General features: G+C 42.9%; 1 protein-coding gene across 1 annotated transcript in view; it reads right to left on the minus strand.

Moving 5' to 3' along the window:
* The window catches only part of RCL1 (RNA terminal phosphate cyclase like 1), a 61,997-nt gene that overhangs the window by 17,708 nt on the left and 25,504 nt on the right, over nucleotides 1–18,785 (minus strand). The window contains exons 6-7 of the mRNA XM_006268890.4: nucleotides 16,225–16,350; nucleotides 7,065–7,221 (exon numbers count right to left, since the gene is read on the minus strand). Of these exons, the coding sequence (XP_006268952.1) occupies nucleotides 7,065–7,221; nucleotides 16,225–16,350 (283 nt within the window). The remainder of the gene's footprint in view (nucleotides 1–7,064; nucleotides 7,222–16,224; nucleotides 16,351–18,785) is intronic.

Here is an 18,785-nt window from a genome sequence, read left to right on the forward strand (position 1 = left end):
AGTGAAATGTGTCTGTCCTAGGAAGGAATAGCTGCAGAAGAAACCACTTTTCAAAAGGTGAGATCCAATTCCATAAAGGGTCACAAACATCAGGAGAGATACCTTATACTGGAAGCTAATTTTAACGAACAGTCTGTACAAAGTTAAGTCAGTAGAAGATGGGCTCAGAGGCAGGCTATGTTCTGCTCTATTTGTAGTTTTTTCAAGATGTAACTCTGTTCCTCTCCTAAATTCCTTCCGATCAGCACATACATTCCAGGTCTGTGGACATCCTTCAGCCCAACAATTGGGGAAAATGAACCCCACAAGTTGTCTAGCATTGGGGATCTGGGTATTTGGGGTATGAGTAAAGCCTGGACTTCAGCTTTTCATCAGCATTTCAGACCTTAGTATTGCTGTCTTCTGCCCAACCCCTGATGACCAATCATGTGGTTTTGTTTATTGGTAACTTTTTAAAGTGCATTTATTCAGCACAGAGAGTACAAAGGTAACAGGACATGGTGAAAAGGCCAAATACTTGAAATTAAACTATTACAGTTACAAAACAGATTGGATGATTAAAAGCATAAGGAGTTTGTGCCATATGTGGCACACCATTTTTAAACAACTGCCAGAACTCCCATCTACATTTGATTGACATATTTAAAATAATGGTTTTTAAAATAATAAGTAACAAATGCAAGCAAATTACACATTTTTATACATCTTGCTTGTAGCAAATAGTGGATCAACAACTAACGGTTGAACTAACTCAGGGGCAGCCAACCTATGGCACAAGTCCACTGGGCAGCCTCTGTGTGGCACCTAGAGGATCACATGGGTGATGGGACAGGCAGCTCACCAGCCAATAGGACAGGAAGCAGAAAGCAGAGCAAGAGATTAGGCAGGGAGTGCAAGGTAGGAAGCAAAAGGCAGAGCAGTACATTGGGCAGAGGAAGGGAATCAGAGTGGCTGTTGGGGGGTGGGGGCACATGGGGCTAATTTGTGGCACTCCTGCCTAAAGGCTGGCCCCCACTAAAATAACTAATGGTTATAGTTGTTTTGGATGATCTAACTGATCTAACCATGAAAGCAGTTATCATCTGATCTGAAAACTTTCAAAAAGTTAAGTTTAATAAGAGAGAACTTATACAAAAGTGGTATTTGTCACCTTTACTCAACAATCACTTGGTCTGCAAACACTGTGAGCTCAGACTTTCTCCCTGTGGTGGTTCAACTCATCACTTTTTGTATACAAGGCATTAAATACAGTGATATGGTACATTAGTTCCCCATTAGCATTTGCTTATAGGAGAACTGGAGCAGCAAAAAAGGGTTTCAATTTTAGCACAAGTGTTGGATAACTACTGGAATACTTATTTTGGACAGTACAGAGCAGTATATACTATAGTCTCTCCTTCCTGAGTGTAATACCTTTTTCTTTACTTAGAAACTTCATTACTTTGTTCCCTACACACATGCTCAGATACCAAAAACACATTCAACAGACGGACATATTTTCTGAATACCGATTTTGCTACATGGACTTGGCTGATGACATAACTATATGCTATGTGTTTGCACCTCAATAGTATCAACTTCTCTAGTGCACCTTTTAACTACTTTAAAATAGACTTTCAAAAAAAAAAAAACCCCAAAAAACTTTTTGGTGAAAGTTTCAGATTAAATTCAAATTCGCATTCAAATAAATAGGGAAGTAATCAGATCACTTAGCACTGACAGCAAGATTACGATTTCTATTACATTGTACTTAACGGAAGACTACATTAGTTTTTCATTGCAGCACACACTGTACAAACCAGCACGAAGGAGAAGAGTAAAGAGTTTTTTCTACATACCTCGATGTACCAGGCACGGCTCATAAATGTTGCAATGGTGGGGCAGATGGAGTGTCCCACAAGAGCGTGTGCTCGGAAGTGAACCCGGAAGTGGACAGGAAGTAATTCCTATCCGCTTCTGGGTCCACCCCCACGCACTCCCCCACAACTCGATGTTCGGCTGCGGGGGGACCCCAGGTGCCTCCCCAGATCCAGGAGGCACCGGTCACTGAGCTTGGGTGGTGCAAGGGGGGCCCCCCATGCACTCCCCAGCCAACCTGTAAGTGAACCAGAAGTGCTTTTGGTCCACTTCCGGGTCAGCCGTTGAGTGCACTGGGGACTCCCCTGCCCTCCTGTGGGATGCTCCATCCGCCCCAGCATCACAGCGTTGACGAGCCTCCTGGTACCTTGAGGTATGTAGAAAAAACATTTAAAGATGTGTCTATGTCCGAATCATCGAATCTTTCCGAATTGATTCGGAGGGTTCCGATTCGATTCAGAGAGATTAAAGGGTCTCCCGATTTGATGCGGATTTGAAGATTCGGCTGATGAATTGGGCTGAATCTCTGCTGAATTGAGTCAGTGACTGAAGCTTCGCAAAACCCTAGCAACCACATCACCCCTGGATCCACCCCTGCCATGGCATTACTAACTTCCAAGTCAGTAGGTTTGCAGTTCTGACTCACTCATGTCCCCAGCTACATTGAGCTTAGAGTACTGTGGAACTTGAACTGGAGATTTTGGGTGTGGAAGACAATCAAGTCAGAGACAAAATTTAAGGAATAATGAGCCAACGCTGTAGCAAGACAAGCCCACAGCATGGCTTCTGCCCTGAACACCTTACAAACTGAACAGGCAAGGCCTACAATGGGAGGGGAAGGGACTTGCCTAAAATTACAGAGGAAACCAGTGACAGAACTTGGGAAAGAGGCTTGTCCTCTAGCATTCCAGTCCAGTGCCCTGCATATGGATGAGACCTCTCTTATAGACATAAGTCAGGAAAAGCCTGTCCTCAGGAATGCTGTCTGTTGATGAAGCTTTCAACCACTGCAGCTGGAAGGCAGTAGGTCTAATGAGGCTGAAGGTACTGAAGATACAAATCTATGTTCCTCTGACGGGAATTGAATCTAACATGGACAGGGATTCATGTAAAAACCCAAAAGCTTTGGAAAACTCCTTGAGATTAGGGACCCTATTTACTCCTGAGTTAGAAGGATGCACCGACTGGGGAAGGAAGTGAGGAAATGTGTCCATCCCCCAAACCAGGCAAAACGTTTCTACGATTGTCCTCCTGTGAGAGAGGACAGTGGCAAGGTAGGAATTCTGCATCCCTGAGGAGTATGTATGTATGGGGGGGTGTGGTATATGTATATGGTGTGTTGGGGGGGTCCTTATGAGGGAAGCAAAGAGTTGTGGCTAGTGTTAGGGGGATGTGTGTGGGAGGGTGTGTGGCTGGGGTGTGGGCATTGGAGTGTTTGTGTGGGAGGGTACGAATGTGTGTGGGATGTGGATGGGCGGGGTTTGGAGGTGGGGGATATGGTGTGTGGGTGGTGTTGGATGTGTGTGGGGGGTAGAGAGTGTGGTATGTGGGGGGTGTGGGGGTGTGGCACCCACATGGCAGGAAGGTGCTGAGTCAGTGCACTACCTTTCACTTCCTAGCTGCTCTTTGGCTTGAACTTGCTGAAGAGCTCCCAAAGAAGGGCTATTATTCTTCAAAACGGCTTTGTGACAGCCCCTCTGGGCTCTGAAGGCTAATGCCAACATAACCACGTGTGGTAAGAACTTGGTCTTAAAGAATTTAACAGCAGTGCTGCCTCGTCCATGGTGCTACCATAATGCACGCTGTCAAGTCAAAGTCTTGATAGTCCTTAGTACTTAACTTTACCACAATCTCTTCCATGTTGGCAGGACTGTTAAGGAAACAAAAAACTTTAAAAGCTACTTTAGTTCTCAGCCTCCCGGGGGGCCAAAATCAGCCATTTCACATACAGTACATGTTGACTCACTAATAGGTAAAATGTTGAAGTCATCTGACCTATGAAGAGTCTGCATTCCTGCCTCAGAAACTGCTTACCACCTCCACACACACAAAATCACATCTGTTGGCCACCTCCAAAAAATTTCACTATCTTTCAATTTTGACATTTGGCACTTGCCTCTTAGGACAGCACCTATGCTATACCTGGGAGCATCACCATGAGGCACGTCCTGTCCACTTGCTTCTACTCCATGTGCACCAACTCTCACAAACAAGGTAATGCAAACCCCTCAATGTTAGCTTTAACACAGGCCCAGTGCCATCCATAGATTGGCTGCCTTGAGCATGTATGCTGAGAGCTCTACCTCATTGCCAGGATTGGATCCATGCAGAGTGGGAATGAATGAGCAGGGCAATCTTGGGTGCAGCCGGAATTATTAAGCAGCAGCTTAAGATGAATTTGCTTGAAGTCTGTGCCGTTAGAATGCATGGTCTTCTGGTAGGCCGCTGTCTCTACTTATTCTGCAAAATGTTTGACATACTTCGGTGCTCAAAAATACAGTAGTAATAAATAACTAGGTAGTTTCCCTACTGGCACATAGTTTTAATGTACAAAATGCTGTGTGGTTTTATTGCTTTTTAAGTAAAAAATAGCCACTGCTGCTGGAACCCAAGTGGAAATCAGTATTTGGCAGGAAATTGGATTTCTGACTCTTCTTGTCACCTAAAAGGTGCTTGGGGGGAAGGGAGGATTTTCCAGAGCAGGAGATACAGGAAGCTTTTTTGTAATCAAGCAGCAAGACTCTGAATTCAGTTTTTTTAAACAGAAGTAGCAAATGGCTGTAGCTGTAGGTAATTGCAACTGGAAACATACAACAGCAGTTGCCTCTGACTAACTCCCCTTCACTTACAAAGAGTTGAGCTTTCAATTGCAAGTGGACTAACTGTACCTTCAAGAATATACGCACTAGGATTAGTATTGCTGAGAGCCCTACCTCATTGCCAGGACTGGATCCATACAGAGTGAGAGTGAATGAGCTGCAGACAATAAGGAACCCAGGACTTTAATGGACCTCCTAGGTCTTGAGTCTGGTTCCCTGCTACCACAGGCAGCCACATTACCCAGCTTCTACCTTCTATGGACACATACACAAGGCTTTAACAGTGCCTGGTACCCCCTGACTGTATGGCTCACAATATCCTTGACAAGGGCTGTTTATGGTAGAAGACTGCATCTTCCCCTTGCCTTGCATCTAAACCTATAGAAAATAAGGTTGAGCTAATAATGTTGCTTGACAGTTCTGAGACCTGATTCAGCGGTGTAGGGAGGTGTGGGCTGTCCCAGGCTACATAGCAAGTGATGTCCAAGTACCTATATTTCTTGTAGGGGTCCTACCCTGTGGCTGACAGTATTCTTAACCCTATATCTAATCCTTTGTAGCTTCTTACAAGTAATTAGCAGAGACAAGAATGGAAGATTCCAGTCCCAATGGAGTTATCAGTGAAAGCAGACATTTATAAACAGGAGCTGTTCTGATATACATACGAGATAATTTACTGAGTTATAACCATGGCTACTGCACTTTAATACCACTGTGAATGCTGCCAGGGTAGGTTACTTCTAGTTCAGTGAAATTAAATTTCCAGCACTAAGTACAATATACAGATGGGTGCTTCAGAAAAACTGGATATCCTATGTCAATATCAGCAGTCTTCTCTCATTTTAAGGCTTAGAGAAATGCATTTCAACAGTCTGTAAGATGTCTTTGTCAAATCAGAAACTATAAATACAATGATACAGTAACTGCTGAATCTATCCCAAGACTGAAAGTCTATTATCTGCACAAAAACTCAGCACAAACAAATAACAATAGTTTCTAGACATGATACAAATATTACACTTGTGGTAGGTAGTAATCCACTCAGACACCTACTCAAATGATGTCCCAGCTTCTTTCCATCAATCTACCATCTTCTCCACGTAATGAATAAAAGTTCTGTCAATGCATTTTCCCCCAAAAGCCACAAAGACCAAAGCGGCCATTGAAAATATTATACTAGACTGATATGATAACAGTCTTTATTTTGTTTTGAGTGAAGTTGTAAAAGAGAGCCTGGAGCTCCTGTTACTTTGAGAGAGAGACTGCAATTGAAAGAGCCCCAGGCAGTTTAACAGGGGTTAGCTGCAGGAGGGAAGGGAACTGTAGCCTAGGTGCAGAAAGCTGCCCATTAGGATGAAGGGTCACACCTGTAGATGGTGAAGAAAACATCTGGCTGGAAGGGGAAGGAGCCCAGGGAATATAAACTTGAGTTCCTGAGGCAGAGGGGCAGCGTAGCCCTTAACTCTGCAGACAGAGGAGCTCATGCCAACTCAGACTGAGGAGAGGGAGCTGCAGGCCATGGCAGGTACTCCCAGGGCAGAGGGAACCAGAGTGGGAAGATGGCCTGGCAGTCATATGACAACTCAGAGAGGACCTGTTCTAGTTTATACTGAAGGACCGGAGATGGCTATCAGGGGAGGGCAGGAGGCCACATGGGTGCCTGAGGGGCATGCTAGGCTGATCCCTGCCAGGGGCAATGGTGCAAGGGACAGGCAGGCTATGGCCAAGATGGTCAGGGCCTGAGCCCAGAGACAGCAACAAGGGCAGCAAGGGGCCAACAAGAGGCAGAGACTGGAAAGGCCAGGCCAGACCCAATGGGCCTAGGCTACCAGTCAACAGCCAGAGTAACCTGTAGGCCAAAGCTAAGAAGGTTGAAGCCTATATAAGAAGGCAAAATGGTGACTGAGTGACATCTGCAAGGCATAGGCGTGGCTATGGGGGTGGCAGGATGCCACAATGAAGAGCCTTAAGGCTTAAATATGGGCTATCTGGGCCACAGGTGGTGACCACTGGTTCACAGTACCAGCTAGGCACCAGTAGGTCCACCAGGGTGCAAAAAACACCCCCGGGGAACCATGTTGTTTTGGCTAGTGGACAGAGGACCCAGCAATCAAGAGAGACGAGTCAGGTTAGGCAAAGCACTGGTGAGGGCACTCTGGGACTCAGGGGCAGCCTCTCAATTAATATCAAGGAACATCAAGGGAACATCAAATTACTATTCTAAAAAAACCTAACTCATCTATCTGTGTATTAAAAGGGATTATTTTTTATTGTTACTGGAAATTCAAAAAGACTGGATGTGAGAACACGCCTCAGCTGAAACTCCCTCCAGGCTGCCACATTTCCTACCTGTACACAAGGGACAGAGAGACTGTTTCAGCTACTTACTCTGTAAATCTCTTCCAGCAACAGCTTTGCACAGTTCTGACCAAGTTCTTCTGGGAGTACAGCAGCTCCCTGGCCCTGAGGGTTAGAAGCCAATTCAGCACTGAGAAAAGTGCCATTGATGGTTTCTGCAACAAGAGACAGGCCAAAACCTGGAGACCTGAAAGAGAATGACAAAACCAAAAGATGTATTTGAAATTTAAAAGATAAAAAGCTAAACTACTCTCATTCTAACCTACCCATAAAGTCTCCAACATGCTCCCTTAGAGTAACTGGTTAGCCAACAGCATTTCAGAATTCAATCCAGCAAAACCTGTCCTTCTCACTAGCCCTTACACTCTTCACACTTAATAAGCTAAAGTCTAATAAAAGCTCTTGAAATATTCATTTTGCCCACCTTTGATTGCTGCTGTTTCTGAAGCAACCAACCTCACTAACGGTCAAAAACAAAACTAAGATTTCTTAAAGAACCATCACTTAATGCTTCTGGATTTGGCAAAAACCAGTATACAAAGTAGTCTGCTGGCTGTGAAAACCAGTGAAAGCTTGGAACAGTGTCTCTTGCACAAAAATGCAAGACAGTGGCTGGGACAAGACTGGGTTGTGGTAACACCCCTGCTACAAAGAATATTAAACTCTGCTAATGGCTTGCAACCCATTAGATGTAAGAGAGGGTGGAGCTCGTGGTACTCAATACCAGACCCATGCCATCTTTATATATAAAATCAAGGGTATATCTGTATGTATATTTGCTTATAACTCAAGAATGGCTGGTCCTATCTACTCTAAACCTTCCAAAATCACTGAAGACCACTCAAGGAAAATTATAGGTGGGTTTCACTAAACCCTTTTTGGGGCTTCCAGTCACTATTTAAGGGAACAATGCTTTTCACACAGTTATATGTGGCTTGCTTGAGAGCTGGTAGTCAAAGAGGGTTGTATGTACTGAGGTCAACAGGAAACACCATGAACACTGTTTACAATGAAGTTCTACAATAAAGATCATTTATTTGAATGTCACTTGAGATGTCACTTCACATTAAATATTAAATGTTAAATATGTTGTACTATATTCTTTAAAAATAAACAATATTTTTTACTTAAATATGTTGTACCAAGTTCTCTGAAAATAAACACTGCAATTACAAAAATAATGACCCGGGCATGGAACAGGTCCTTCCGCTAGTAAAATAATAAAAGTGATGGTTAAAATTGTTGGCAGAGACCTGACACTCATCATATGTGTATCTCCAAGCTAAGAAAGCCAGAGAAAGAGGCTGAGCCAGTGCAACTAGAGAAGGAAAGGAAACTACATATACATTTCAACTGAACCAGCAACTAAAGAAGACAAAACACTAAATATACATTTCAAGCAAAACCTGTAAAAGGTGCACTGAATACAAGAAAGATGTCCTGTACGCGACATCCTCACATTTCTCCAAACAGGAATCCAATGTCTAAGGTGTTACAAATGTCTCAATCATTCATTGTATGTCTGGAGTTCTGTAAACAGACCATCACCATTACAAGTTATTGCGAATTTGCCCCATTAATAAACAAATACCCAAAAACCGGACCGGTAATCAAGGCTCTAAGCATCCTGTTTAACCACTCAAGACCCATCACCCGTAATTGATCTCTAATTTCAGGGGCTGCAAGAAACACAAGTCTTTACATCTAGACAAATCCAAAACCAGGATCCAGGCAATTAAACCTTTCTAATATGATGATATGACCCTCCTTTTCCTCCCCGTTTTGTTCGGACTTTAAGTGGCCACCCATCAAAGGAAAAATGCTTTGAAGCTATACAATTAAGCAGTATAAGAATTAAGCAGATTTGCCAGCAATGTGTGTAGTCCTGGAAAGATCAAGAAGCCATACTGCACCACCCAGCCCATGAGTAAAGGCTGCAAGACTGAACCAGTTTCCCTGCTTGCACTAGTAAGAAAACACTATTGCACCTAAGATAACACAAGGACTATAGCTCATTTTATATTGGGAAAGAGTCTTTTTTCTATCATTTAGCTTTGTAGCTTGTTGGTAGTTATTAAAGCAAGCCTTTCTGCTATTCATCAACCGAGTGCTGTGTTAATTCTTAGCACTAGGTTTAAAAACCCGTTTAAGTGCAACAGTCGACAGAGCTTTATCTCATCTTACTTGCTAGCTCTTTCCCCTTTCAGCTCAAAACAGGTGCAAACATCCTTGCTAGCAAGAATTTCAGAATTTATTCTTTGACAGAATTCCTGTGCTGCAAAACCCAGAACAATGCCAATATGCAATATTACTGTGTCTTACTGTGGATGTCAGAGGTGGGATTTTATCTTCCTTGAAATCCACAAACCACTGAGTTCAGTTTTACCAAGAAGTTCAAACAATACATTAACACATTTTTTTATTCATATAGTATTTTCATTTTCAGCTTTGGAAGAATATTAAAAATTGCCAGTTCAAAACAGTTTATTTCATTCTCCTCAACATGTAAGTTTTCCTAGCAGAGATGAACTAAGATAGTGTCACTAGTTTCCCTTTTCCAATAACACGGTCTTCTAATTAGAAAGGTCCAAACCTAAATTCAGTATAATTGACCTAACAGCCAGCAAAACTGTCACACTAGGCACAAGCTGGTACATGCAAACTACCAGTATTTGAACAGAACATAGAAGCATATATGCTCTTCAATGCTTCCAGGGCTCTGACAGAACTCCAAATTCTGCACTGTTGGCTGGTGCAGTACATTCAAAATATGCAACATCCACAATATATAGCATCACAAATGGCATTAAGGATGATTTTTTTACCACATGCAGTTCCCAATGCACAAAACAAGGCAACTAGAATGCAAATGATCTATTTCAGATGCCCAATCATAACTGCAATTCAGGATCTTGACAGCAAATTCACATTTCCCCCATTCCCAGAACAACTTGTTTCAAAGTCAAGAATTCTTCATTGACTACCCGAAGCACACTCATTCATTAGAAAGGTGTATGATACTTTTTTCCTCTTCCTTTAACAACAAATCCTAAGCACTCATGAAAATGTTTGCCTTCAAATAAAGTATCATCAATACCAGAAGACGGAGAAATGCTGGTATGGATAGATGGAACAACTACATTGCATTACTGACAGTATTTTCTCGTCCTAAAACCCTGCCATTTTTACACATGCAAGCACCACAGCACCGGGTGCTTTGAAAAGCACCTGGCACTTGTCTGTACTTAGTAATTAAAAGTGCCTTGACACAGCAGAATTCTTAGCACGATGCAAGTACTCGGTGCAAGGGATGCCTCGCTACGGCGGGAAAAGCCTTGGTGCAACGATCAGCTCCCTCCAAAACTAGCAGTTGCACCGTTTGGATGCATGCTACCGATTGGCTCATCGTAAGTTATTCATACCTGGTGGCTAGCAATTGGCTCACTAGCCGTATAAAAGCTTGGGTAGTTTCCGCCCAAGTCGGAGAACTCTGCGTGCATGTTGGGAATGAGTTCCTCGTGTACCTTGGAGCAAAATTGGAGGCCTGATCAACCACCAACCACTCCCCGTCGATGACCGTCCCGACGTACCCCATACCCTGCATGCTCGGAAAACATCGGTGTGATTTTGCTTGTGCCTACACTGTGTGCATCGACGCAAGTCCCTGTACGTCAGTTTGTAAGTAAAGTTCTTTTCAATTCAACCAGTACGCGTTTGTGCCTAATTCCACTCCACTGCGGCCCCATTCCGGCTATACTCGGCACCCACAGCACTGAGACGCTTGCAGGTGTATAAGCGGTAAAATGAGCATCAGCGCTGAGAAAATGGTAGCAGCGTGCTTTTGAACTAACACACATCGGAAGTGCTTTAGTTCAAAAGTGCACCGCTGCCATTTTCTGCACGCTGATGCACACTTCACCACTTATACAACTGCATACGGTACAGCACAGTTCACCTCAGCTTGCGTAAGGAGCAGACTCGAACTCGATTAATCAAGTCTGCTCTGAAGCTGCAGATCTCCGGCACATAGCGGGACAGAAAACTACGTGTATATATGCCCAGCAGTGTAAAGGGGCATGTGGAGTGTTCACTGCCACTGATTCACAGTCATGGAATTGACCTCAATCAGTTTCAAGAAAGCGCCTCTGCCACATTAAGAGATTGATGCACACATTTACACAGCATTTCAAATTGTATTCTGAAGACTTCTCAACATATCTTCTCTGTTTGTAATGGCTCTTCTAGAAGAAGCAAACCGAACTTGAATGTTATATCTTTAACTGCTAATGGACTAGTCACAAAATGAAGAGAAAAATCCACATGCACATCCACCATCTCTAGCAAACTCACCAACGGACACAAAAATCGAAGCCTGTTTCCTTCTTTGTGCACATGATTTGTTTTAAACACTTAATGCAAAACAAAATCTTGAGTTCACATGGGTATTTGATTCTTTTAAAGATGAATACAGGAAGACAAACAGATCAAATGAGGAACTAAGTGCTGCAGACAATTATGCCGCAGCACAATTTTGCAGCGACAATTTCTGTGCAGAAGGCCCAGGAACATGGACTAGCTGGCAAGAGTGAACAAGGAAGGGATTCTCAGGCCTGATAAGGAGCCCAGTTTCATTTCTTCAGGGTTGAGGGGAGAACAAACACGAGATTACTCAATAGAATAAAAGTCAATTGGGCATAAATGCAGCCTCCTTCTCTTTCAACCGACATGCCAGCCTTTTCCTTCAGGTCTCTTGCGCCTCTCCCCTCACTCCTTGCCACTTTTGCATTCTAGATTTTGGATAGGCCTTTTTTGTTTCCCATTTCAGTCTATCACCTTCTTAAATTGAGCTACCTGCTTCCCGCTCTGGGGATGAAGGGTGATTTTTTTTGCCAAGACTCTCCATTTCCCCTTCCTATCAGAGATCCTCTATCACACTAGTAATCCCAAATTTCCTCTAGAACAGTGTTTCTCAACCCGAGGGTCACGACTCAAAAGTGGGTTGCAAGAATATGTGGAAGGGTTGCGAACAAACTTTAAAAATGGATTCTCCTTTAAAGAAGAAAAATGTGGGAAATCGGGGCTTTTCCCTTGCAGACCAGCAGAGTTCCAGCCTGCCAGGGGCTGCTTGGGGCCCGCCATGCCCTACACCCACCCTCCAGCCCACCCCGCTACCCCCTGCCCCACACAGGGGGGGGATTGGGGCATGGGTGGGGGGGGCAGCAGGTTGGGAGTGAGGGACACTGGGTTGGGACTGGCCACCAATGTTTACAAATGGGTCCCAATACAAAAAAGGTTGAGAACCACTGCTCTAGAACATGTCAAGGCTTGAAAGGAGAGACAGGTCAAAAGCAAAGGCCACTAGAAAGCCCCATGAGGTACTTCCAGCCCTTACTGACTCAAATACACTAAAGCAGCAGGATATGCTTCAATCCAACATGTACTGCTGTTGTAACATTACAGTAGATCCTCCACCATTGGCTGCCAGGATGTCCAAGGCAGCAATAGCTGGAACAGCCACTGCTGTACTGCCACTGCCTGACGCAGGGTTTTTGAACCCGAAAGCTTGCTTAATAACTTTTCTCCAACTATTTGGGTTGGTCTAATAAAAGATATCAAATTCACCCAAGGAATCTTGACTGCTGTACTAATACACTTTTGGCCAATTGAATTATTTTCTTTACAGCTATAGAAGAAGTGATGCACACTGGAACGGTCTATGCCAGAGGTGGGCAAAATGCAGCTTGCCAGGCCATTCTATCCAGCCCACGGGGCCCCTAGAAAATTTAGAAAATTAATATTTAGCTGCCCCTGCCTGCCTGTCATGAGGCCCTCAATGGCTTGCCAAAACTCAGTAAGTGGCCCTCTTCCCGAAATAATTGCCTGCCCCTGGTCTAACCATATTCTTTTGCTGTTACTAATTAGGGTTTATGCCGGCTGCCACTCTGTTCCCAATTCTAATCACCGAATGCAGTTCAGAGACTCAAACTGACTATATCTGTCTTTTCCTTCTGCTGTGCTCTTGCCAGCACTACTACAGAGCCAGTGAGATTACCCCTTTGCACATATTGGTGATCCCCACCCACATTTAACTGTCTGTGTTTATAGAGCAATGTGGGAAGTATATTAAGACCTTCCTTCTCTTCCTGACAGAAAAGGCATCCAAAGAAAAAGGTGGGAACAGTGCCATGAGAAGCCAAATCTTACCAGCTACCAACCTTGACAAATTTCTTTTCAGTAAACATGCTCTGTGTCTCTCATTAATTAGCAAAACCTGCATGTGGCAGTAAGAGATTTGGCTCACACAAATAAAAGTCTAAATCCCCCTGCTCTTGCAGAGGATATTAGCAACCATCTGCACCAACAAACCCTTCTGCGGTGTGTCCCCCAACACACAGATGAATATAACACAGAATTTCTCTCCTCATTTTTAAAGCAACTTTCAGAACTGTAAAAGGTGCCAAGATGATGGATTTGCTGAAGCTGCTGGCATCCTGGAAGGAACATTGCTTAATCTTTTTTATCCCAAGAAACAGGGATAGTGCACACATGCTCAACTAACTGTTGCTAATCTTTTAATCCACAAGACAGGTAGGACACTGGGCTTTCCCAGCCCTGCCAACCAACACAGAGAAGCCAATCGCAAGAATGAGAACCGATACTGGTCCCCATGCTCATTTACTCAACCTCTCAGTGGCATCTGCCAATGCCAATGGTAATTTATGATAGAGACTTGTCTGAAAGCAGTTAGTTCTACTTCTTGTCATTTTATCACTCTTCACTTAGCAGAAATCATGTACCAGAAGTAAAAAGCCTCCTAATGCCAGCTACTGTTCAAAACCCTGAGTCACAATGCCTTGTTTCCAGGGGTTTTCCATACAGTGGTGAAACAGGAAAACAAAAAAACCCCCAAAAGCCTTTCTTAGAAACTGAAACATTGACTCACTCTGCACAAAACAGTTTATAAATAGATAAGGGCTACTCTACACAGATGTTTAGACTTTCAAAAAAAATACTATATTTTCTCATGTACAGCATATACCTTTTCCTCGAAATACGGAAAACACTGTTAACTAACCTAACTAGTACAATGTCAACATCACTTCCACCTAATTTTCAGAAGAGACAGGGGCCTCAGCTCACTGAAAGTCACTTGTGAGACCCCTTTAAAAAATTTGTGCCTAATCACATGCAAGAGGCTTTGAGATGTTCTGGTAAAAAGGCAAAGAGCTTGTTCAGTCAGAGTTGTCTGACTGAAGTTGTGTGCATTCAGCAATTTGGAAAATCCATCTTAAAATATTACATGCAGCTGTTGGCATAATAGGGGTAAAATGTAATTGTATATGTCCATAGCTATCATCATTGCAGGGTCCATGGACTTTAACATTATTCAAAGAATTTATCCTCACCATACCGCTGTGAGGAAAGTAAGCATTCTCATTTTACACATGAGAATCAGAGGAACAGGCTAAATTATACAATTTACCAAAGAACACAAAGAAGCTTAGCCACAAGCATCCTGTCTAAGCCATGCTTTTTTGAGTCCCAATTCATTTCCCTTTCCATAGTGTATCGATTCCTGGCCCATAGTCTTTACGATCTGTGGCTCTAAGCAAAACCCGAGTAAAGGTGTGTGCCATGAAGTTGGACAGCTGCATGAACAGGTGGGCCTGCAGGAGTCTGCTAATGGAGGACTTGGACAATGCCAACCAAAAAGCGATTTCAAAAGAGAGCATTGCAGCCAGGTATGAAGCAGGAAATCCCAAAGGAAGCAAAAGCAGTCGTTAGGAGAACAGAGGTTGGGAAAAAGAGGTAGGTACAAGCACATCACAGTGATTAAGCTACTGGCCACCCACCAAACTCCACTGAAGAAGAGTGCAAGAAGGCTGAAGTTCTGCTCTTGGCTGCACACATAGGGCTCCCTCCGACTGCAGCAGGACTCCTGGGCAAACACCCAGGAATGTGACTCAGTTTTGTGATATATAATAGATGATAGAACAAAAACAGCAATTCCAGTGTTCTTCCCTGGGTTTACAACATATTGGGATTTTCAGTCTCTAAAGAAAGAACCAGTGTTGAGGATCATTCACTGCCCCAGGGAAACACCCACAAATAGCACTATATTCCATTGTCTCTCAATTACCTGTGTGATTTCAGCTAAGTGTCCTCTCCTGTCCACACAAAAAAACAAAAAATGAGTCAAGCAAGGAAGCGGGAAAACTGCTTGTGGAGAAGGAGTGGTGGGGGCATTGGTGTGAATTAGAGATAAGAAAAGGAAGTCGTTTCTTAGCTCTCCTCCACCCTTAGTTATAAACAACAACAGGACAATGGAACTAGACACACATTTTAGCAAAACACCTCAATTTGTGCCTTGATGCATCATAACGGTTATGTCCCCACCCTGTATCACTTTCACATTTTATTAATGAGCAAGATCAATAAAATGTGGTATTATAATTATTTTTTACCACTGTTGTTGACTTTGGCTTTGAATCCTAACTTTTCAAAGGGCCTATATATCAGATTTCCCAATTCATGTCTACAAACTGACTCAAATTTTAGTCTTTGCATTATAACCATTGCATGCCCTGTATCCTCTCTCTCACATTAAAGCACAGAACTAGACTAAAGCAACAGTTTTAAATGCTGAAGAAAAACCAAAAGGAAATGTTGTAATATATCAGTAATCCATTGATAACATTTCATGTTTAGCACATGTTTCTTGATTGAAACCTAGACACATTCCATCTAGGAACTGCTTTCATTTTTCTTGTAAAAAGTAATTCACTATACAGATGATCTGGCAATGAAGATCAACTGTACTATGTTTTCATTTGGCACATTAACAGACAAGCCAAAAATATTTATCACGCTTTTATAAGTTACATTTCCCAAACCCAGAGCTGTGGCAAGGAAGTTTAGCACTCAGGGCAGAGCCTGCAGAAGCAGCCCTCCCTCTCCCCATGCACAGATCTGGGGGGCACACAGCCCCACCATGCTTGCCCAGGAATGCACAGTGATGGGAGCTGCCCTTCCCTCATCCCCTCGCCCCCCCCAAATGAGCCGCTCACAACTCTGTCCTGTGCCCTACCCCAGCTGGGCAGTACTTGTTGGCACCCCTCTGCTTTGGTGCCTGGGGCGATTGCCACCCCCCCTCCCCCCCCACGGTGTTGTCCAAACCTTTAGTACTTACTTTCCAGAGCTGGTCCCCTTCATGTGATCTGTGTAGATATATATATCTGGAATGAACTTATTTAGGATGCTTCGTGCTGAATCCACGATTCTGTTTACCATCTGTGGTGACACTCTGACTGAAAATCTACATTGTGATGTCAAGGATTTTACTATGATCAAAAGACACCTAAAAATCCGGAGATATGCAAGGCAAAGAGGTCTCAGTGCCAACCATCTCCTCTCATGAACTGCCTCCATTCCTTGCTTTCTACAAGATCATTTAAGAACTCTCTGTTGAAAACAGATATAGAGAAACCTGTATAGAAGACTATCCTACTATAATTAAACAAACCCACATCTTAAATGAGCCTGTCGAGGGATATTTTAAAGAGATATTGCATCAGCTTCTGTTTCTTCATGATGTGTAGACCTGAATGTTTTGTTCATTCACCCTTAAAGAATCTCCTTGGTGCTGGGAAAGGAGTGCTCATTTCTGTATCTAAAAAGTATCAGGCATATTCTATCCAATCCCTCCTGCTTGTTTAAGCACCTCTCTTCAGGCAAACCTCTCCCATCATTAAAGAAGCCAGGATACAAGTTTTCAAACAAAGACATCTCTCCAAAATGATTAGTTAGTGAAGTTAAAGAAGTATCAGCAAAAAACTCTAAAAATATTCCAAACAGTACTAATTAAGTTTTTGCCATCACATTGTGCTCACCACTCACTCTGAACTCTTGCAAAGCTATCAGTTCACTCATTCCCTAGTCACCATAAAATATCTTTTTTTTTTTAAACAGACAATGCCTTTTGTCTCTTTGTATACCAAGAAAAGGAAAAAGCCAACTTGCATCTCTCCCTCTTTACTTTACCTTCAAGAGACATTCCCAAAGCATTACCTGGTACACGTCTGCTCTGGCTTTATTAAAATGTGCCACTTCTATGAAACTACCAGTTGGAGCTGGGCTAAACATGCTAAGCTAAGTAAGCTAAGCATGCATGGGAAAGGAACAGAAAGGCTTTGCCTTCAGGCCCTGTCACTTCATTTTTTGTCTGCTATTTTTTGTCATACCACGGCCCAACTGACTGTCTCCTGACTGTCCCAGTCCATGCCCACCACCCACTCTTTTGAACTAGATATACTCTTGCTCTAAAGTCTCCTTCTATACAGCTTATTATATTTTAAATGATCCAGATAGTCAAATTAAAGGCAGTAAATAATGATTAGCAAACTGATCCCTGTCCACAGTTTATATGAGGGTACGAATAACTCTTGGGAATCAAAGGCACTGTGTAAATGTAAGACTACACTACCACAGTGGTTTTCAACCTATGATCAACAGACCCTTGGGGGTCTGCAGACTATATCTAACAGGTCTGTGAAAGACTGATCAATCAAAAGTGTGTGAATACACACACTTACAACTCAAAGGGGTCTGTACCTCCATTTGTAATTTTGTAGGGGCTTGCAAATGAAAAATGGCTGAAAATCACTGTACTACTACAAAAGCACAATGGATACAAGGAAGCAATTCTGCACAGTTGTACATTGGGACAACACTCGCATCCAAAAGAGGGCTCCTAGGCTGGCAGAAAGCAAAATGACACACTTAACAATGCTGCTTCCAATCTTGCTTTCCGGACAATCCCCTGCCTCGGTCTCCTGGGAGCAAGATCAGGGCAAAAGAAAAGGGAAGCCACAGTGTAAAGGGGGAAAGTGGTTCACATACAAAGCTCAATTCCAGTGTTTTCAAATGCAGACATGGCATCTAAGTTCACAAAGCAGAAATGAGAAGGACACAGAGAAGCTTCATGAAAGTTGAAGTTCTGGAAAGACTATGATAAAGAGTGTGACACTATCAAACATGTAAATCCTTCCTTGTTGACTGATTCAGTGCACATACTGTAACAAAGACTAGTGATACTGTACCAATCCGAAGACTGTAGGACAAGATACTTCATTCTTTTGCATGTTAGAAGGGAGGTGATGAGGAAGGGCCACAAATAAAAGCTGATTACATTGCAAGTCACTTCATTTGATCTGGTTTTCCTCTTTGCAACAATTTAAAAATTACTTCCAAACAATCCAGTTTCTGAGTTACAGTTATATTCTAAGCTACTAACAAGCCACAGCTCATAGGGAGTGTGAATTCCAATTCTTTCATGCCCAAGAGGGAACAGAATACCTGCACTTCTGATCAAGAAAAGTTCTTGCCATCTCTGAGGGAACAGAAGGTTCGAGGAAGACAGAGTGTGAAAAAACAAGAACTAAATGCAAGGATCTGTTCTGTGGAGCCTTGGTGTTATAATTTGCATCTTGCTATAGCGTACTCTTTCCCCAGCATTTCATCACTCCATCTCTGAAAGTGCTACTAAGGTTTAAAAACTAATCCATTTTTTAATAAAACCATCAATGCTCGAGTGCACATGTGTTCCATGCAGCTTAATTCTAGGCTCCCATCCAACATGCATTTAGTCTCATCATTATAAAAAGAAAAGCGCCTATCAAGTGAAGCTACAATAAAACTAAGTTTGTTGCTTTTTAAAAAATAAATCAAATACTGAAATTGGCTTTCCAAGAG

This window comes from Alligator mississippiensis, chromosome 3 (genome assembly GCF_030867095.1).
Source record: "Alligator mississippiensis isolate rAllMis1 chromosome 3, rAllMis1, whole genome shotgun sequence".
Taxonomy (NCBI): Eukaryota; Metazoa; Chordata; order Crocodylia; family Alligatoridae; genus Alligator; species Alligator mississippiensis.